The sequence below is a fragment of the Nesoenas mayeri genome (genome assembly GCF_963082525.1).
Source record: "Nesoenas mayeri genome assembly, chromosome: 4".
Lineage (NCBI taxonomy): Eukaryota > Metazoa > Chordata > Aves > Columbiformes > Columbidae > Nesoenas > Nesoenas mayeri.
The window spans coordinates 10,951,937-10,974,612 of NC_137540.1; the positions used below are offsets into that span (position 1 = coordinate 10,951,937).

General features: G+C 39.0%; 1 protein-coding gene and 1 long non-coding RNA gene across 2 annotated transcripts in view; one reads left to right on the forward strand and one right to left on the reverse strand.

Moving 5' to 3' along the window:
* Positions 1-19,602, reverse strand: part of PRSS12 (serine protease 12) — a gene marked incomplete at both ends in the record, with an annotated part of 42,849 nt that extends 23,247 nt beyond the window's left edge. Inside the window, 6 exons of the mRNA XM_080343178.1 lie at positions 541-682; positions 1,337-1,515; positions 5,559-5,709; positions 7,742-7,920; positions 10,475-10,613; positions 19,251-19,602. Coding sequence (XP_080199304.1) covers positions 541-682; positions 1,337-1,515; positions 5,559-5,709; positions 7,742-7,920; positions 10,475-10,613; positions 19,251-19,602 — 1,142 coding nt within the window. The remainder of the gene's footprint in view (positions 1-540; positions 683-1,336; positions 1,516-5,558; positions 5,710-7,741; positions 7,921-10,474; positions 10,614-19,250) is intronic.
* LOC308039680 lies at positions 3,107-21,424 on the forward strand. Its single transcript, XR_013922052.1, has 4 exons — positions 3,107-3,185; positions 7,746-7,894; positions 13,689-13,778; positions 21,363-21,424. It is a non-coding gene; the product is annotated as an uncharacterized lncRNA (long non-coding RNA).
* The last annotated feature ends 1,252 nt before the right edge of the window (positions 21,425-22,676 follow it).

Genomic DNA, 22,676 nt, shown 5'->3' on the forward strand with positions numbered 1-22,676 from the left:
TAACCACAGTCAGCAGGAAAAGTAGTGAAGAGTGAATGCATGAAACTCTAATGGGATTTTCTTCTAAAATATTATTTCCAATACAAACAGTGTTCCAGGGCCAGTCTGTGCTTTTTTTCTGAGATAGATGCAGAAGGACATATACCTTGAAAATGTCTGTGATTTTTAATGACTATTTGACAAGCAAAGATTTTGAAGAGTCCAACTTTAATAGGCAAAATAGAATACAACAAATAATTTTTTCTCTATAGTATATGCATTGATATCAGTCAGCCAAAAAAATGATTGGAAGGAACTCAGTGAACAACTACTGCTGAATCACAACCTCAATTGAAGGTTTTTTATTCTACCTCAAGCGAGGCCATAAATATCTCTTAGAGACTGAGGGAGGTGGGCTTTAATGGATTTTAACTCAGTAGTTCCCATGAAGCACTCAGCTAATATTAAAAAACCAGAATCTTGAATAACGTAGAGTTCATGTAAATATTTGTCATCATTGTCAAGCATGAGAGTCAGATATCTAATATCAAGTAATCTTACTTAAATCCCAGCTGCCGGCAAACCACCTGTGTATTCAGCTCTGTCCACCCATCATCGCAGACTGTGCCCCACTGCCCAGTATAATAGACCTCCAGGCGTCCCTCATGACTGCCTTTCCCACTTGTTAGTCTTAATGCACCATCTGTGTCATTAACAAGTAAGGAAAAACAAAAAACAAGAATCAGGCTTTTTTAAGTCCAGTCATTGTTCTAGAACAAAATGAATAACATTGCATATATCGCATCTGAGCACAATATTAGCGTACTTAATCTAGTGCTGATCACTAGGTGTCATTTAATGGGAAGATAAAAGAAATGCCATAATGCCCCCGGTCAGCTGTGAAGAGTTGCATAATGCAATCACTTAAGTGCAAGAAAAATAGCACAAGATACTGATCCCCCCAAACCCTTATTACATGCCAAGGTCACAGGAGTGGGCTCTAATGACATGATTTCACTGTATATGCACCTTATCTTTTTATTTTTATATTCCATTATTCCCCATTGCTTTTATGGTGAAATGCTGTTATTGATAGATGTGATACACAGTTAAGACATGCCCCACATAGTAAGTGGCAGTTACCATGTTACTGAGGAATCAAGGCTTCGTATGGAATAATGAGATCTTCTGTACCTGTAAAATTTCCATAGCTAACAGCTGGTTCTTTTTGACATTGCCAGCACACTTTATTACTGTGGGGTTTTGTGCATCTGTGAACTTTAAAAATTATCTTTCCAGAGCAGTGAACTCTGCATTTGTCACTGTTTTCCCGTGTGATTATTGGTAAGTGAACTACCTGTGAGAGGTGTACAGGAAACGCCAGCATCTTCTTTGTGGCCACAATTGTGTTCTCGCCAGGAGCTTTTAGGACACTGTTCTATAGAGAGTTCATTTCCCGTGCACCGCACTTCATCGAGCAGCACGGGGCCTGAGCCTTCTCCAAAGTGAGCCTGGCCCCATGCCTTGGCAACACCCCTGTGGAAATGTAACAAACAGCCAGTCAAGCACAAGCAAGCTGAAGAGCCTCTGACTCAGGGGGAAGACCTGAAATGTTGCATATCCAATTTCTAAAATCGCAAGTGGGACTGCCTAAATAGCCGCTGCACTGGTACTGACAGTGCAACCCACATCACATCACGTAAGACGATGTGGTTCTGCAGTCAACTTCAGTCTCAGCTGAGGCTGCAGAGCAGCTTATACATACTGTTTCCACACTTCCATGGTTTGAAATTACTTATAACATCAATTTGTATTGTTTTGTATCTATGAGATGCTCCTTTTCTGGCCCATTTGATTTTTAAACATAACTTCCCTATAAGAGATTATAGATGGACAGGTTGGGTATAAGGATTCTAATTTTCATTTAACGTTTATATGTAGAAAAAATAATCCTATATATTTCTACAGTGACTTTCATCTGTTGTCCTCAAAGCACATTAATCAAATCTCAAATATCCAAATGAGGCAGATAAAAGTGATTGTTCCCCATTTAGTCATGGAAAATACATGGCAAAGAAACCTTAAGTGACTTGACAACGTCAGCCCACCAATCAGTGGTAGAAATAGAACAGAAAGTAGATCAATGACTAGCCTTGTGTGTTTTATACTCCATATCAGAGTATTGTTTCAGCATTACAGGAATTATGCAGTGTTTATCACTTGATGTTCCATTGGGATTTTTCCAGTTCTATTTAAGGTACCATGTCTTTCCTATGTAAATGTTTTTCATGGCTTGGTTTCCACTGAACAGTTTTCTGTCATATATCATCTAGTTTTTATTGACTGTTGTCATTATCTGTCATCTTTTCCAACTCATAAAATTGAAATGTCTATCTCTTTTTTTTTTACTATAATGAATTACCTATCTAAAGTATTAGTTAATTTACATACAGTTTGGGTGTGGGGCTCTATACTAGTTATTAATTTGCTTTAAAGAGAGGAACAGGAACAGTACCTTTTGTTTATACTGAAAACATGACAGGTCTTGACTATTTTGTTTCAGTATGTAACCATTAGAACTCTTAACTGGCTTTTGCAACTGTGTGTCAGAAGAGTACTTTGCTGTGATTTCTTTTTTAATGTAAATTGCAGTAGTTCATATTTTTAAGGCACTGAGTCATTAATCCATGCATGGATTTACATAGATGGGGATTTCTCCTCTAATGCTTTGTATAAATATGTAACAAGCTCTGTTCTCGCTTTTTTTAAAAGGAAAATAATACTAAATTTAGTTAACAACCATACAAATTCTTGATAAACAGCAAAGGCATATGGGAAAAATAACACCAATAAGAGGCTTATAAAAATTAAATTAGGATTAGGATCAAGTTCTATAAAAAGAAAGGATGTGGAAATTCATAGTGGACATTGTGTAGATGATAGTGCTCAGTAAATAAAAGCACACACAAGAAAGCAAAATTAAATAACCTGTTTTGCATTTTCATTTTGTTTAACATAATTTTTAAAAATATTTTCAACCTTATATGCTTCATTAATCTTGAAAACACACTGTTAATTTTCAGACTGTTTCTTTGATGACCAGATGCCTCATTCAAGTGGTGGAGAACATGGAAAGTATCAAAAAGAATGTCTTATTTACTCAGCAGGGGGAAGAGTTATAATCTGTGATTGCTTCAGAGAAGCAGGTAAGCAAACCAAAAATATCCTCAAACACTCAGCAAGCAACATTTTAGCAAAACGCTTCAGTCTGAAGTTAGTACCTTATTTTTAAGAAAGATTTTTAATTAGACATTACCTTTTCTTCTGAAGGACCTACCTAATTCCAAATAACATATTAACAGATATCTTGCTCTAATTTTTTTCCTTTAGCAGTGTCAAGAACAATTTCAATAGACTGGAAATTATATTTTTCCCTGAGCTTTGCAAGCATTTCCTGATTGCCATTACTGTTTTTTCATTTAGTTGAAGTAACCATGCATTTTTATATGTAGCATTAATTCACTGAACACTTGTATTTTGCAATGCTTGTAATGAGAATAAGAGCCCAAGCCCTCCATTTCTTATATATTTTTTTTTAATACTGACACTGATACAAATGTACAGAAAGTGTTAGAAAAAATCCTTATTCATTAAGAAGCTGGCAGAAATCAAAGAGAGAATACTTGACTACTCTGAATGTTGAAAACAAATTATACCATAATCTAGTAATATTCTCTGGAGTTTTAATAAAGCAGAGACCACACATCCCATCACTATAACAAGGGCAGTTTGTATCAAGCAAAATATTCATGAAACCAAATAATATAATAAATTATCATTTTTTTCATCTATTAATGGTAGATTAATATTCTGAAATGTTACAGGAGTGCTACAGAAAGCTGAAAGGGTGTGGGAAGCTACATATTAATATGATTTACTTTTACAATTTGTGGCACATTTCTAGATTGATTAACAGTATGCAAGTTTAGATTATTGCTTCATAATTGCTTTACTGCCACTGTTGGTAACATTTCACTTCATAGCAATGAGCACATTTGTCAAGACTTCCTGATTACTTGAGAAATTCTGTAAATCTCTATGCATATTTCAAAAAGACTTAGCACCATCTTAATATAATTTATTTACTCAGAAAAACAAATCAAATTAGAAGCATCTCAGAACTGCAGCTTCTGAACATTAAATATGAGTAATCAAATGTTTTACTGTAATCAGTAAGAAGGAATGTTAAGAGGATGACATTTGTCATTAGTATAGAGAAATGTAATGCATATCTTAGTAACTCCCCAAACTTATTAATTGTGGCCCAATTCAAAAGCTGAAAAATCCTACAAGAAGACAGTCTATGTATGAGGCATTCCCAATAGAATATGTACAGGAATATAGAAATATTTATATAGCATAAAATAAACTGGGAAAAAATACAAATCTGATGTCAGGAGCATGTTGATTCTCACATGGCTCACCAGGAGATCTACAAGTTTTGTAAGTACTCCATAGTTCTCAGCCTCTTGACCTAACCTGGAAGGAACCAGCAGTCCAAACCCTCAGTTTCAGTTTCCAAATAAGTACATTCTGGGGGCCACCCATTAACGCCACAGAGCTTGCTACCTTTAGTGCCACATCTTTTAATTCATTGTAATCCCAGCAAGGTTGAACAGGCAAGTTCTGTTCCAGTCTCCTCTGCGCTGACCTGCTTAGTTCTTATCCAGTCTGTCTCAGACATAACCCCCTTCTCCTCCTTGGGTTTACGTCTTAGTATCTTCTCTGCATCTTGCTCTTAGTTCTTTCCCTCTCCAACCCACCGCCTTCCATTCCAGTTGTTGCCATCTCCGTCCTTTCTGATCCAGCAATTCTGCTCTTTTCCTCCCACTTCTGCAGCATCTTTCCTCAAATATTGAATACTTCTGTGTGGTATCAGGATCACCCAGGGCTGGTCAGAAGTGGAGCAAGAAAATCCTGTTCTGCTGCTTTGACTATATTATGGACCATGCTTAATTCAGAAAGAATCACTGACAACATTAACTGTCAAAACTTCAAACAGGTCTCTACTCAGTACATGCAAACTGACTACCTACAGAGACTTGTGACTTAAATCTTGAGAGATTCTCACAGGCATGCCAAAAACCACATCCTTTCTGACAAAGCTGTGCTCTTACCCCAAAGCAAGGAGGCTGTTGGACTCCTTAGTAAAATGGATGTAAGGATTTTAACAGTCAAAGCAACTTCCCTTTCTTCATGTAGGGTTTTTGATTGAAACTTCACTGAAATTGTAATGAGTTTTCACTAGAAAGCCAAAATTTATTCTGTGACTGATCCTTTGTCTGTCCTACAGACAAAATTGCCCTTATCATATGACACTGAAAACTGGATGCTATAAATCAAAGTTCCAGGAACTTGAAAGTATTGGCACTGTACCTGAACCTTCTATAAATAAACTTAGTTGCTGCTTCAAAGTAGTAGTGTGATTTTAAAGGAGCATCTTTTGACAACTCCACGCTATGTATCTGACTAATTCTTCTGCTTTGTTACTGGAGTAGAAAATATGTAGAAAAACAAACCCAAGGCCAAGCTGCCGACAGACAACTTCAGCATCTGCGTCATCCCACTGATCATCACAGACAGTTCCCCACTGGCCAGCGTGGTAGACTTCTACTCTTCCTTCATAAGCGTTGTTCCCACCAGCCAGACGGATCGGAGTAAAGACAGAGGCTGTGATCAAACACAGAATATAGGAAAAGATCATTTTTTTCCCAAAATGTTATCCTGATAGTAAGGAAAAAAAGAGATGTCTTAATGGTTTCTCTGCTCAAGAACCAGACTTTATTTTTTCTAGTCAGATGTAAAACCTGAAATTAAACTTGTTAGAAATTAGTTCCCCTAAGCTCTGCTCTCAGTATCTGAAGAATATTATACAGACAAGTAACCACACTGATGTTGAGTTACTTAAATGTGACAGTGTTCACAGATACTTAAGGCTGTAAGGCCAAATACTACAGTCAGGCAGTAGAGTTGCATTTCTACCAGTACAAGCAAAATTGTCTCTGTATAGACTTGTTCCCAGAGGGTAAAATCCGAAATAAGAGGCAAAAATTATTTCATTGCCACACCAGCAGGAATTCATCCTCGTGTTTTCTCATTCCCTCAGTAATTCTAGTCAGAGTAGTGAAACAGACTACAGAGTCTCACTTTTATTGTGCAAATATTGTTGTCTTCCCATTTCTGAGATACAGTTTGATTTTCGGTCTTTTTCAATAATTAGCCATTTTCTGGTCCAGCAAGAAATAGTCTTTAAAGCATCACTTCTGCATAAAGCTATTGGAAAGACCTTAAAACCATATTAAAAATATTCACTCCTATATTTAAAAGGTTATTTTAAAGTTTTACCATATCTGACATCTGAATGATTTAAAATGTGATTAATTTTTGTGTAGACCTTCCAACCAATTAATGCTACTATTTTGTCTGTTTCTTGGCTTACCAAAAAAACCACCACCACCACCAAAATCTAAAACAACAAAAAAAACAAACAAAAACAACAACAACAACAAAAAAGAGTGTATTTCTCCAAGTTCAGCTTACTATTTCACTGGTATGGAATCTTTTTTTTTTTTTTGTAATTATTTTAAAAGGCTAGTTGCAGTAGAAACTGTAAAACTTGAACACTTCATCTAGTCTGATGAATCTTGGGATCAATTTAATTGATTTCAGATATCCTGGACTTTAAATTACTGATAGAAGCAAAACTATTTCTCTTGCTTTGGTCCTTCAACTTGACTCCTAGCTTAAAAAGAATCTCCCTTCCCTCTATATTATTGGTTTCTAAATTAAGACCAAAATGACTTTTTAAAAACAATTTATCAAAATAATCCTCATACATAGTGGAGCTTTAGGACAAAAATGCATCTGCCTTTGGATAGGAATGTAGGCAGGCAGCACAGGGCTGGCTGCAGCCATACCTGGTTTGGTTACAGCTGAAGAGATTGCCATTGCCAGCTCAGCAGTGCTGCCAGCCTGGCCTGCCTTCAGGTAGCAATATCTTAAATCTGATGGCATAATTGCCCATTTAGTTGTTGTTCATCATGTTGATTAAAATAATCAGAAATATCTTAAAAGCATTAATAGTAATTTTTTTTTCTAAAATATCATTTTCACTTGTGTGAGACATGTCTGAGGGAGAAATCTTCTGCTAGGAAGACCTTGGACCTGTTTTAAATGTACACAGAACAGGACAAAAACTCTGCAGTTCCTTGTGGGATGTCATCCACATTTACAGTATAGAATGTCATCCCAAAACCTGCGTACAAAAGGAGAAGGCATAGCCTGGTTGTGAAATAGCTGCTCCTGCCTATTGTTCAAGAAAAGCTAACAATTTGATATGTAGCACATATAGCTACCAAAGACAACCTCTGAGTATTGAGTAAATAAACAAATGTTTTTAAAATGTGGGGGGAACAATCCTACTTTTACAGCTGGAGATTCTTGCTGCTTCTCCCTTTCTCACAACCTACATCTCAAAGTAACAATTTGCTTGTTGATTATGGAAAGATAAAAGGTGGTTCAGCTAGTTGCTACTTGTACAGCATAGAGGGATTTGAAACAATTAATGATGCAGTGATTCAATCTGTTTAATTTCCTGTTCCAAGAAATCTTAATATTTTTTTCTGATTTAATAATGAGTAATTATAACTACTTCTCTTTAAATAAGGCAAGGAGTTAACCAAACCATATGTACTTTTTTTACCCAGGGAAGAGCTACATGTGACAGCAGCTGCCATTTTTTGCGGACATGTTCCATCCTGCCAGACATCTTTTTCACATAACAGTATAGTTTCTTCATCACCACGACAACGCACTTCACTCCAGTAAACAGGAATAAGTCCCAGTGCAGAAAATGGTATGTATTTTGCTGTACCTTTTTCACTGTAAGAAGAATAATCAGGAAAGGAAATTAGAGTGGGAAGTGGAACATTTTCTCATGTATAAATCTTGGACTAGAAAAGAAAGGGCTTTCTTCAACAGTATAAATCCAACACATTTTCATACAATTCAGCATTATCTTCTGCACAAAGAAAAGTAACAGATGTGACCCAGTTCTCACCACTTTGTTGTGGGATATTTTAGTACAATGGCCTGTATTGCTGCGGGCCTGCCACATTCCTGTTCTCGTGGTTCTTAATTACAAAAATCAGCACAGTCCGTAGGTGAATCCACAGTATCATCCCACTGCAGTTATACTTCCAGGAGAGGTGATGCCTTTCTCCTTTATCCTCTCCTTCATTAGAACATATCAATGCTCTGCCCATACACATATCCTATGATATAGTTGTGACCATGGGGCAGTGAAACCACCTCATACTCCATTAGATCAAGACCTGTGTCCAATATTATTTTTTCAGCCATTCCCATCCATCCAGAATATTTATAAACGGCTTCCTTTCTTTCCTGTACTGAATCTACAGAGAGAATTATTGAGCCATCTTTTCTTGCATATAATGTCCAACAAAATTAAACTAAGACCAAATTCCAAATATTGTAAAATCAAAGGAACAGGTAGATGGAAGCACCCAAAAAGCACCAATAATACCTTGTAATTTCACCTGTGGTATTATATATAGATCCAAATATCTGCCAAACACTCATGATAACCAAGACTATCAACTACTGTTTGCCTGGGGGAGAGCGAGTTGGCCTGAATTCAGATTTAAGCCATTTCTGTTGAAAAGACAAAAACATTCACCCATATCACTGAACTACTTTTGCTAATAGAACTCATGTTCAACTGAAATGTTTAGGGTATGGAAGGCAAAAAGAACATAAAGTTTGTTGCAGACAGACTTTTTGGTAGGGCCTGTTAGGATAGGGCAAAAGGTAAGGGTCTTAAAATAAAAGTAAGTAGATTCAGACTAGATATAAGGGGGAAATTTTTTTACTTATAAGGGTGGTAAAACACTGGAATGGGGTTCCCAGAGAGGCTGTAGAAGCCCCATCCCTGGAAAGATTCAAGGTCAGGCTGGATGGGGCTCTGAGGAACCTGATCTAGTTGAAGGGGAGTTGGACTAGGTGACCTTTGAAGTTCCCTTCCAACCCAAACTATTCTATGATTCTATGAAAATGAGGAAAGGAGACATTGCACATAGACAGCTGACGTCATAAGCAAAATCACAGCCTCCAGATGGCTCAACTTTTATCTCATCTAATCCTCATATTTTTATAAGTTGGCACGGTGTGTCCAGATTAGTATTGAACATTATAAAACAGCTTAGATTTAGGTCGGGCTAGCAGTCTTAAAAAGTGGAATAATCAGTAGGAATGTCACAGTGCAAATATGCTATAAAAGTCCCCTACTAGTTGTAGCAAACAAAATCACTACTTTGATATGTAATTCAAAGCAGTGTTAGAAAGGCAATAAAGCCAGCCATACTGGTTTATTGAGAAAGTGCAAGAGGAACAGAGTGCTAAGGGAGGGTGTTCATGTAATTCAGTTGCCTAACTTGAACAGCATTGATTTTCTAGAAGCTGAAATTGTATTTTATTTTTAAAACTCCCTTTTGGTATGGACATTTTCTTCCTTACCTCAGTTTCATCTTACTATTGCAATTGCAGCATCACTGTAGGCATTATCTAGAGCTGAATGACCAAATTATGTTAAGGTCTCCTGATGCTTATCTCCATTCTGATAACAGTGTGAAATAGTGGTCAATGTGGACAGTGAGCTGTTAGTACAATGCAGGGACTTTCAAGCTGTTCAACATTACTATATTACTATAACTCTGTAAAATGTTTCCATGAAAATGTAAAGCTGCAAAGCTTGTCTGGTTTTGGATTTTGTTACTCATGTGCAGCTCTGCAAGTAAACCATACAGATTATCTAGGTATGTGAATATGTACACAAAAAAAATACCACATTTTCCAAAAACCTAGGATGAGTCCCAGATGTTTTTGTCTGGATGGAATAGATGATTACCAGGGTAACCTTATGCTCCTGAGAACCAGGAATTTTCCTATGATTAGGACCCTAATTCTGGCCACATTTACATTTATATAGATTCAGTAACCTTACTGGAGCTGTTCTTAATTGACACTTACATAAGTGAGATCAGGATCAGACCTCATATTTCTGCCCTCGTACACATCTCCCAGATGGTCTAGTAAAGCATTTTTTGTTTGTCTTAATCCTTTCTAACCTGTTTATAGTTTTCACTTTGAAAGTGTAGCGTCTACCCTGGGCCTGCTCTTCTCCAGATCCCACATCCAGTTTCAGATGAATTACTGATTCTCACAGCAGCCTCTTTGAAGTATAACACAATTGAGGCAAGGGAAGTATTCTGGGAAGAACAACTTCATCATTCAGCAACTTTCGAACAAAAAAAACAATCAGAAAACACAAAAAGCCCTCAGGATTTGCAAAATATATTGTCCTTTATGCTGAAGCATGATTTTTAAAAGTTGACTTTTTAGTCAGACTGAAACTTACCCAAGTGCAAGCTGTCGACATATGACTGTTGCATCATTATTGTCCCAATGGCTCCCACAGATTGTTCCCCAGATTCCATTCAAATAAACCTCCACTATACCTTCAAACTCATTCTTGCCACCCTGGAGTCTCACTGACCCTGCTCAAACAGAAAAACAAAAAAATTAAGCCTCCAAGATATTCTATTGCTCAGGTAATGTATGCTAGACAAAAGACTCTGAACCTGATTTCCCATCTGCAGAGAGAATTCCCAATTCATGTATTACCATCTTACTTTGGGCTCTTTGGGTGAGCTGCTTCTAAGCAGCACTCTGGCACACCTAACATTCTGATACAGTGACATACAAGCAGACAACCTCATTTTTCCCATGAGGAAAACATTTTGCTTTCTGTGCCGAAATAATATCACATTTCTGATCCTTCTGATGCTGCAACTTAGCTAAAGATCTAACCCAAAAGAAAGTATGTACAGACTACACATAATTATTTAAATGTGGTTACCTCTACCCAAATGAGGAAAAAGTGTGTGTATATATATATGTGTGTGTATATATATACATACATATATATCTATATATATAGATATGAGTGCTATACTTTTATCTTCCACATGATTCCATTTGATTTAAAGGAAGCAGAAAACAACCACACAGATTGCATAGCTTTTGCTCTGCCCCATGTAACATTATGCATGTCATGGATTTCAGCAGTTTATTTTAGCCAAAGGAATGCATTTGTTCATACTTGTTCTCAGACAGAAAAACATTGGATGTAGTTCTATTAATTAATGAGTGGTCTTTACCAAATTCTCAGACAAAACAAGCTAAAACCATGAGAAATCACCTAGAAGTGTGTGTAGGAGGGAGTCTGCTTCTTGAGAACTACAGAACACATACATGCAATAAAATTAGAATAGATTTTGCATTGTTGTATTACAGTAGTTTTACTTGAGGTGCCAGACACATCTGCTGTTGAAGGCAGCCAAGTGCCACTGGTAAAGGTGGGAAAAAAGCTGGTTATAGGTATAACTCTACCGAAGCAGAAAAAGGAGTCATAACACAGTAGTAATTCAACAAGAAAGAATGCATTTATGTTAAATTATCAAACACAGCCTAATTGTATGCTTTAGTATTGCCTGAAATCTCAGTTAATCCATCTGTCTCTGCTCGGTGATCTGCTTAAAATTAGAAGCTATACCATTATCCAGCTTGCAGAGTTTTTTGCAATGGGAGAAAACAGTGTTTGTGCCTGTACTTTACTGTATATGTGTTCGTGTATTTGTAAATAATAATAACAATATAAGTAGATCCATTTTTCTTCTCAGCTTTTTCTCAAATTATGTTCTGGTTTTAATTTAGTTCAGTGTATTTTGTAAAACCACCAAGCCAAACAACTGCCAAATAACTCGAGGAATTAATTAACCTCAAACTTTCTGTGTTCCTTTTTGCCTCCTGTTTACTTTCTCAGCAGTAGCTTACTGTGCAGGAAATTACAAACAACATTTATTCGACTCATGTTAGAGAGTGAACTATCATCCAGAACAGAGGATTATTAATGCGTTAATTATAACAATACTGTAGACATGTTGCACATTGTTTATCTGTCTTTATAATTTTTCTCTTTGTGTTTTTCTGTCACATACAGACAGTCTAGAATTTTGTTTATTTCTGGTATTCACCAGACTTTTGTATAGACTATTATTTTCACTGGAAACGCCAACTGCAGTCATAGCAAAGTGATTCCTGACATAGCAGAAAGCAATTTGAAGATGTCATCTCCAAAAATAAGTTTATTCTTGTACATGATTGCTTACAGTCTTGCATGACACCTACTGAAATCAATACAGTGTTTCCTGAGTACACATTACACAATATTTCTATTCAACTATTTAATAAGGGAGTACTTGAAGAATAAGATTCTCCTCTAAGGTTTCCATGGCAGAATTTGGCTCATTTTCTGTATTTACAGAATTCCCAATGACAACAGTGGAAGAATTTATTTATGTACACAGAGCAAAAGAAAGCACAAGAGACAGATAACTTTTGCACATCAGACACTCTTTTATCAGCAGTTAAAAATTAAATAAATTTGAAATCCTTTGCCTCTCCAGTAGAAGCCTCAGGAAAGGAGTCTGGAAAGCACAGAGTTCTCGCTGTGGACATGTACCATTAGGCAAAGAAAATAACCTTTCCCTGGCCACTCACTCGCCTAAAGAACCCTGGTGACATGTGGTCCCTGTTCAAGTGGGAAAAGACACTACTGGGATCAGTCAGTAAGGAAGGGAAAAATGACTGGAAAGGACAGTGCCTTATGTCATTGCACCTGTGGGAAAAGACATAGATAAAACTAAAAGTGAGGGATTTTTTAAAAATTCATCTAATGTCACAACAAAATATTTTGGTTTGCCTTTTTCCTGTAGATTTACAGCTGCTCATAGGAACACCAATGTTTTATAAAAGACAGTACCATTGAAAACAGACCTCTGTTCATCTTACAAGAAAATATGATCAAGAACCAGCTTCTATCAGATAGAAAACACAGAGGATGATTGTTAAAATATTTCTTATTTTCACCTGATAATTTAATCTAGAAAGAAATAAAAAGAAAGCCTGTTTGTACATGTGACTGATATTAAACCTTTTATTATGCCTGCTGTTTAATAGAGGTAACTGAATATATAGTATAATTATTCTAATTTGCTTCTTGCATTGACTCACCACTCTCCTCATAGGACAGTGTGGATTTCTACAGCTATGATTAATCTAAAGCATTCAGGGCAAAATCCAGTATTCTCTCCTCAAACAAAACAATAAGTAAAATGATTTTTTTAATGAAAAGTCAGAATTCAAAACCCTCTGAAAGGTTACTATCTCTACTATATTTTTCTAAGTCCATTCTCAGTGTTTCTAGCTCAGTATTTCAGCACTGTATCCAACAAGAGTAAAATGACACTGTATTTTTTGTTTCATATGCACTTGGAAATATGTGTCAACCTATATCACATGACGAGTCATAATTATGTGGCAAAAAAATCAAAGAGCAAACTAATGAGAACTTTATTGCTCTATAGTTTACTCAAAATGTTATGGTATTCAGACCCCTTCTAGTTATTTTGCCAGATCAAGAGATACAGTAAAACAGATACCTCATATAATATAAGAGAACTTTAAAATATAGACTTTCACTTCAACAGCTTATTTTTTCTTTCCAATAGATAATTTTACTTCATAATGAAACACAGATCTGTGTGTCGTGTAAGATGATCATAGGGAATTGCAAGATGACCAAGATTATCTGCCATCAGGTATGTTTATACTGTGTTACCAAGTATCTCTCTATTACTCATGATTCAACCTTGTTATTTAAAACATGTTATTGTCTTAATTGCAAGATAATCAGCATTTGTGTTGTTAAAATGACCAGGAAACTCTTCACAGACAGCAAGAAAACTAATATTTAGCATGATTAAAAGGATACTGGTTAATTCTTAATTTCACTGGTCAAGTTTTCTACTGCTACTTTTAACACCACTAGCCCATACTGCATCTCAACATGTGTGCCCAAGTGCCTTCTGTGCTCTCCCTAAGGCACAAGAAGCTCTGGAGAAGAGCATCTGATTATTAGGAAACAGATCAGGCTTAAGCATATGTATTAGAGGCTCTAGGATTCTGGATTTGTAGATATAGTAGCATCTCAACTTTTTGAAACTATGAGTTTTCAGCTCTTTTAGTTGCAGAAGAAAACTAAAGATGTTGTGAGTAGAGCTAATGCAGTAATATCTGCTCTGGCTTTTAAGCAATGCTCAAGGAAACACACTTTCCCCTTTCCACCAACTAAATAAGGGGCCAAGCCCCTGCTTAAGGTGCTTATCAAACCTTCACTGCCTCAACACCAAGCTCAAAAGCAGGGAACATGAGTACAGGGATCCTGCCCACAGCTCTCAATGCCCTCCTCAGCACTGGTCAGGATGAGAACGGGTGAATTGACCCCACAAGAATTAGAAACAAGGGCACAGGAGCACAAGGCAGATCTACTAAGCAGCTCTAGGACACATACTGTGGTCTTACAACAGATTTAATTCAGCCCTGTACTGAAGAATACAAATCTACTGCCTTGACAGAAACTCCTTCATTGATATACACTCAAAAAAAATGTATGCATTTCTTCTAATTATGTTCTAGCCGAGGTTACTGACAGTCAGTTTATGTTGTTTACATACAGTCTGGTAATTTTAGTTTCCTTGGTATCTGCCCAAGTCAGAGTCTTTCCTATCTGCTATCACTGTTTAAAAGAGATTAAGTTATACTTGCAAATGCAATGAAGTAAGGGTAGCCAGTGGGTGCTGCTGAGACTTGCTCCACAACACCTGCCGTATAGGCTCAAGATGAGACACACAGGAAAAAAGGGAGAGGAAAACCTCTCAGCCAACTTTTAATTAACTCCAAAAAGCAGAAGAGCTTCAAAGGAATTGTGCTGTCAACAGGATGAGTGGTGCACTTGGCCTCTTTTCCTATACCATTCTCGTGTCCAGAATTGCTGGGTAACTTCAAACGCTATTTTATTTTCTACATTTCACTGAGAACAATTATTGTTGTTACTGTGTGCAAAAGGAATAGGAATCGTTTCCACTTTTGCTGTACATGTAAGTGCTGCAGCAGTGGGGTTTAAGGTGTTGGCTAAAGGTGTGCCAGTAGTTTCTTCATAAACATCAAAGGTTTGTAATTTGGCTCTAAATACTGATTTGGTAAAGACAGATCAGAAATAGAAGTTGCCTGTGCCTTTCACCCTGGTGTGGGTGCTCTGAAATTGCAGGTTTAAAGCAAAGCAAAGGAAGTATTTTGAATTGTGGAAATCTGTAAAAACAGCAGATATTTTTATTTCTGTTTTTGTTTAAAACATGTTCCAACATGAGGTAGCACGACAGGAAGGCCCTGCACTGGTAATTGATCTCTCTTGCCTAGGAATCAATTAGGTAAATCCAAATTAACATAAAGTGTGGGGGTCTCCCTTTGATACATTCTGTGTATCTCATGTAGCCACATGAGCTCACAGTATTTCAGAACACTAGGGGATATTTCACAATACATATAAGAGTCTACCTCAGCTTCAGAATTAAACTAATTCATTGATTTGCATGAGGTACTTGTAAAAAATCTACCTGTAGTATAGGACCAATCTAACACTAGTTCCAGTAACAGGAACTTTTCCTCCAGGATCAGGCCTGGCTAAAATCAAAGAAATGCATCCTGTTGACTTCAGCAAAACTATAGATGACGCTCACTGCGGTCAGTGAATGCTGTTGTCCATCACTTTCCTCAGCACTGCTTTTAGTCTAAAATTATAACTATTTTCCCCTGGTATTTTAACCTTGAAAAAAAAGGTACATCCATCTACTTTTTAAGAACTATCATAAGAACTTCAGCAAACAGCACTATTGCATACTCAAGGATCCTTATATTAGAGGTTTCATAAATATTGTATGTATTGAGCGTGTAATGTCCTTAATTGGTTCCTCTGCAGCAGTGAGATTCATCATGTCAATGATCAATGGCTTAAGGCTCTGAAAAAATACACTGAAGTGTTAGGAATGTAATGGGCTCTAAAAGACTGGAATTGTCCTATGTGGTACAGAGCTGTAGAAAATGAGGGGTTTCATGTAATAGGAATGGTTTCAGAAGAGCTGCTTCTTAGAAGGAAAATATAGACATTCCTGTTTGATTTTTCATCACATTTTTTTCTTTAACTCTATCCTATTAAACAAACCTCCAAAAGACTTTGTAACAACTGCCTGGACTATGGTATAACAGGTAGGGACAATAATCTAGTGTTTGGACTATGAGCCTGAGGCTTGATTCTTCTCTCACAAAAGTTTAGCAAAGCATTATTTGATTTGCATTAGTAGAAATACCCCATGATAAAAGCAATTTAAATGGAAAAACTCTACACTCTGGCAGTTCTGGAGATGTGTATTTAATTTCCTGTTCTGCCACTGACTGGTAGTGTGACTTCTGGCAAAGACACCCTCTCTTGTTTTGTTTCCCCTTTGTAAAGGAAAGAAATATAGTTAACCCAGTTACTCAAAGAGCTTTAAATTAGATATGTAGCAACACAGCATGAGCAACACATCATACAGAATACTGTAACTAAATGCCATGTAAACACTGTGTGGCAACAGTTGCTTCTAGGCACTGAAGTAGGCCTCTCTGTTGAAGCATGAATACATTATAGGTAAGTTGTTATTACCAGTAACTAAAATACGAAAATTCTACTGGACGTAGGATATAGGATACTCTTGTACTCATTTATTTGCTTCTATTTCATTGGTTAACCATGGTAAGTTTTTATATATATGTATTTGGTTTACTTGCTTTCAAGGCATGTATAGATAATATTACCCAGAGGTCTCTCATTTTAGAAGGAGGGAAATGAAACACCAAAATCTATTATTTTAAACTATAAAACTGAATTTAGACTGGTACCACATAGTATAATTGCAAAGGTGCTTTTTAATTATTATTTTTCAGTGTTAATGTTTAAATATAAACCAGTTTAATATATACCCATGCACAAGTTTAGCCAATTAATGTTGCGGCTAACTCTTAATATTTAAGCTAGAAAAGCTAGGAGATTTACAGGTTAGGCTTTGAACATGGTATTGTATTTAGTTACTGCAGGTGCCTAACAACTGAGCATAGGCTTCCTTAGCACATGTACTAACGCAACAGATGCGGTGTGTTTCTCTCTGAGTAGTCTGTCCTTCTGTAGCTATAAATTGCATCATAACGTTGCCTTACTTGCATCGCTTTGCTTCTTGTAAGAAAGTATTCTTTAGGATGAATGTTCAAATAATATTTATTTCTGGGCAAATGGCTCCATTTATTTTCATGTTCCACCTTAAGCCATCTCAAACACACTCTAATTCTTTTGTATTACCTCCACAAAACTTTCTGGACAGACATTTGGCCTGTTGATGTCACTGAGAGTTTACCACAGAGTCCAACAGTGGCAGATGACCTTTCAATTAGAAAGTACTGGCTATTGCTCAGTAGCTGTGGTCTCCCTCTTTACGGGGGCTAACCTGGATTTCCTTTTTCTGGGCTAAAAAAGCAGCATTCTGAAGAGACTGGAGAAACACAGCTAAACTCAAATCATGCAGTATTTCGGGCTTTTTTTTTTTTTTTACTTAAATGAAGTTCATGCTGAACTTACAGGGGATTCTGGAATTTACTTTATTAAGTGCATGATTGGGTTCTTAGCAATAAAAGGCCACATTCTTATTCACTGTAACATATTAGTCCAAGATCCTCCCAAAGTATTTTGGGAACCAGACTGAAGAATTCAGAAAATAGCTTTAAATATGATGGGCTAAATTTAAGAAGCAACTGTGGGACCCTTTCCCAAACTGAGACCAGTTAAAGGGCATGAAGTCTTCTGGATTTTTTTAAATCTGTGTGTAGTTATCTGTTTTCTCCTTAATGGCATCAGCTGCCTGGTTTTCTTTCCAGGGAAATATCTGTAATGCATAGCGTCATCCTATCTTCTTGAAGGAGTACAACATTTGAACACAGCTTTGGAAGCTGCCTTTTTTAATGCATAAAAGATCAATGTGGACCTTGGAGCCTTCCATAGGCTCTTCATGTGGTATTTTATACCAATGTGTGCAATTATCTCATTGTTCAAATTATCATGTTTTTTTCAGTTCCATATCTGACACATCTTCTAGGGCTATTGTTGGAAGAGAAAGATAACCATTCTCTTCAGAGATCTGAAAGTAAATTAAAGAAAACCTACCCAAAACCAACTTCCACAAGAACAAAATAATTAATAATAATATTAATGATCAACTTCCTTGCTGACCTTGTGATATTATAAAATAAGTAAAAGGAGGGCAAAAAGGAAGGGAATTTTTATTTTTGTTGCAACAATTATCATTGATCATTTTTAGTATAGATATAGATAGGACATAATTCTTATTTAGGTAGGAGATAATACCAGAGCAATGCCAAAGATAATTCGAAGTCATTCAAAACAAGACTGTACATACATATATTTAACCCTGTGGAGGGGTGCCAGCACTGATGAAATGTAAAGCTGATCTGCTGCTCAGGGGCTAAATGCTGAAATTGCTGTTCAGTCTTTACACAGTGAAAACTTCCACTGAAGTCAACGTGGGTTTAGCCAGGAGCGTGTGGGGAAAAGCACAGGTCTCTCGGGTGTGCTCACAGATGTCCCCAAGTACAGGCGCTAACTTAAAAACGCCGTTATCCCAAGATGTGAGGAAAAAAAGGAAGAAATGCTATAGGAGCAGTTCGCGTTTAAAGCAAGGCATCCTTTTGCTTTACTGGTGCCACTCACTTCTATAGAGCGTTTCCCAGAGAAGTGCGCCCGATTACAAAAAGGGGAATGCCAATATTGGCTAACTGAGCCTACTGAGTGCCTAGGGCACAGCTGCTTAACGCTCTTTACCTAGTATTAAAATAGAGTCGGAATAAAACAAGGTGGAACCTTCGACTTTCCCATGCAGCTGCTGATGCAAAAGTTTAAAATCTCCTCTCAGAAAACCCTTTGCTTTCACTTTGGCAAGAAGTGCCCGTCCCCGTTTCCTTCAGCGACGGCCGCCGGGGAAGCGGGGACGGGATGGGAAGCCGCCGCCGCGCCGCTAAAGCTCTCCGTCCCGCTAAGTCTCTCCGTCCCGAGCGCCAACCGCGCATCCTCCCGCCGCACGCTCCGCAGCCACCCCGCTCCCGAGGCGGCCGAGCGCCCCCGCCCCGCTCACCTCGCTCGCAGTCAGCGCGGCCGCGCTCCGCCCGGCCCCGGCGGCTGCCGGAGTCGCAGCCGGGCCGCCTGCCGGCGCCGGGCAGGGCACAGGAGCTGCGGCGGCCCCGCGGCGCCCGGCGCGCCGGTCCGCGCCGCGGCAGGGCGGGTGCCGCCGGTGGCCAAGGGCGCTCGGCTGTAGCGAAGCCGCTCCCGGGCAGCGCGGCGGGGCAGCCGGCGGGGGGCGGCGGCGGGGCCAGGGCGTGCGGCTGCGGGTGGCGGGCGGCCGGGACGCTGACCGAGACCTGCCCCAGCCCGCGGGCTCCGGGGATCGTCCCTATCACCAGCGCCACCACGAAGCCGGCGAATGTCATGGTGCCAGTCCCGCCGGCTCGGGTCCATCTCCCCCTCTCATCGCGCCCGGGATGCGAAGAGGGAAGGCGGGGCCGCAGCGTCCCACTAATCCCCCACGCAGCACACCCTTGCCGCCCTCCCCCCGGTTCCTCAGCCTGCGGGGGCAGGGCGAGGGGGGAGCGGAGAGGCGCGCAGCCCCGCGGTGCGGCCGGCAGCGGTGTTTCGGGTACCTGCTGCAGCCCGCCCGAGAGCGGGGGCGGTGTGTCTGCCCCATACCGCAGCCGCTCCGGCAGCCCCGGCGGGGATTGGAGGAGCTCAGCCTCGGGAGCTCCCTCCGGCTCCCCCGCCAGCCCCGGGCGCCGCCGCCCCCTTACCTTCCTGCGCCTTCCCCGCCGCCCCGCGGGGTTTATCGCCGCTCGCGGTGCCGCTACAGCCCTGCACCCCGCTTCTCTCGCACTTGGGGTTCTCCTACCAGCCACCTCCTCTGCTCTCGGCCCCGCGGCTATAGCAGTTCCGACCCCTCCGACACCTTCACAAAGAGCAGCAGACGCCCGGGCAAAGCGTGGCCCGGGGCGGGGGCGCGCAGCTTCGGGTAGAGAGGGACAAAAAGGACCCACACAGCGGCTGGAGAGGCAGAGGGATGGGGAGAGCCTCAGACATGTCTGCGGGAAACAAAAGAGGCTGCAAACAAATGCCATGAAATGTCTTCGAGGGTTTAGCTTTATCCCAGCTCCATGTGCTCTGAATAGTAATCTGCTTATTACCAACTGCTGTGGAGTTTTGCACGACCTGATCAGCTCTGATTTCCTTTTCTACCAGGACGGCTGTCAGTTTTGCCTCTTTGTCTCACGCTGTTTGGGTTAGTTATTAATTTTTAATTTACCTCTGTTTTTAGTCTATGATGTTCATATTTTGTAAAGTCCAACTGTGCCTGATAGAGCATGCACCCTTTATTTGGCAATTTGTCTGTAGTGCGAGTCTGCACAGATTCACCTCTCCATTCTGATATTTTGTCCGAGAAGTGTTAGTCTGGTTTCTGGGTGAGCGCATCAGTATTTCCACAACTTTGCATTTTTATTAGGGTCTAAAAGAGAAGGAGAAAGTGTGCTTTCTGCTTCCCATGCAGGATCCCATGTATCTCCAGTAAACTGTGGCCTTCCTTTAGCAGCCTCCAAACTGCTCAAGAAGTGCAAAATGCAACTTTACCAATTTAAGATTTTGTTTGTAAGAAAAAAAGATCTCCAGTGCTAAAGTAAAGCAGGTCCTGCAGTGTTTGGTATTACCTGTATTCATTTTAGTTCTGTTCATGTGTGATTAATTTATTATTGCAACATTACAGTTAGTATTTTAATCACTCACAAAGTTCAAGACTACTCTGCTGGTGTTTCTACTGCAACATAACTATGCTATCACATGTATCCGTTGCACTTCTTTGAGGATGTAAGCACACAGATTGTTCCTTCTTTGAGTTTTCTCCTGGGAATATGTATATTTATTAGTTTGGATGCTGTGAGGACAGGCAAGAGTTTGTTTTCGAAATATGCAAATATATACAAGACATTAGCCTCAAAGCAACTCATTATGGCCATTTTAAAATTATCTGAAAATTTGTTGCTGTCATGACAAGTTGGTTGCTTTTATCCTTTGGAAGGACTGGTTAAAAGCATGCTCAGCCTAGCTGGTTAGGGCTACCTTCATTGCCTTGTAAATGCTTTTTGGCATCACAACAACAGCAATATTTCATTTTCCCTGATGTAAGCTCTTTTTTTTTTCCCTCTAGCCTGGAAAAGGAAGGGTTCTGCTGATCAGCACAGGAAGAGGAGTACAGATGAGTATGATGAATCCTGCAAAACGTTTCAGGCAAAGCTTTGAGTCTGGTACATATTCATGTGTTGTGACTTCATTTATCTGCTCTAGGTGTGTGGGCCTGCAGGCATCTTACATGCAGTGAACTTTCATTCCTCATGTAGGGTAGAGGTGTTTGTGCTTGAGGCTGCAAAAGACACTATGCAGGAGGTGGGGGGCAGGAAGAGGGAGTCTATATAGGAGAAAAAATTTGGAAGTATCTAGCATTATAAAAGAAGCATCAAGAAGAATTTTCATGATCCCTCCCCAAGACAGGGTTCAGTTTTAATCAAATGAGCCACATGTACAGATTCAAACTTGAACATTTCAGTTTTTATCATGATTGTTATTTTTGATGTAATAAGGAGAAGGAGCCTTAATTTGTTTTAATAGCTTTAAATTAGCTTTCAGTATGATGTGAGGCCTGTTAATGCTATAGGAAATAATGCTTTTGTTAGAATTTAGAAATTAGGGACTTAATCTGGCTTCCATTCAATACATAGGTAATAGTTTTGCTGTTAACAAGAGGGGCGTTTTTCTAAGAACAACTGGAACTGGTGCAGTTTGTTTGCTTTTTTTCATAGGATGTATGCTTTGCACTTCAATTGCAGCTTCTGTCTTGGCCAGACCATTTACAAGTGTCTCCCCCATACAGTTTCTCTTGTGTTTGAACTGCATGAGCTCATGGTGCAGTTTTTTCCTTTGGCTGTGACACTTACAGGTCCTGTGTATAAAATCACTCTCGTCTGCTTGGCTACTTTTATTACACTTGCAGGAACCTCATTATCTGTGTGACTTCTACCTCGCTCACATCTCTCACAATCAGTCAAAAGTTAGTGGGAAGAGCAAAGACAAAACAATAGTTACACGTACAGACAGCACAGTTTTGAGAACTGTGGTTCTTTTAGACATTACATTTAAAATAGCGCTAAGACTACACATGTGACTAAAATGAAACTGCCCTATGCTTTAAGGGTAGGTTTTACCTTCATGTGTTTATAAACAAGAAACAAAGGCTTATTATTCTGATATAGCCGATATACCTTTAAAAATATGCCAAATATGAGATGTCCTTAGTGCATTTGGTTGCCTTAATAAGTTTTGTCTCTGCTGTACAAAACCGATGAAAACTCATTTACAAATTGAATTAGAAATGAAAAGGGAAGAAAAAATTGTTTGCTCAATTAGGAAAATAAGCAAGTAGATCTTTGGAAACCTCAAAAGGCTTCAATGGATCTGGGCAGCATGT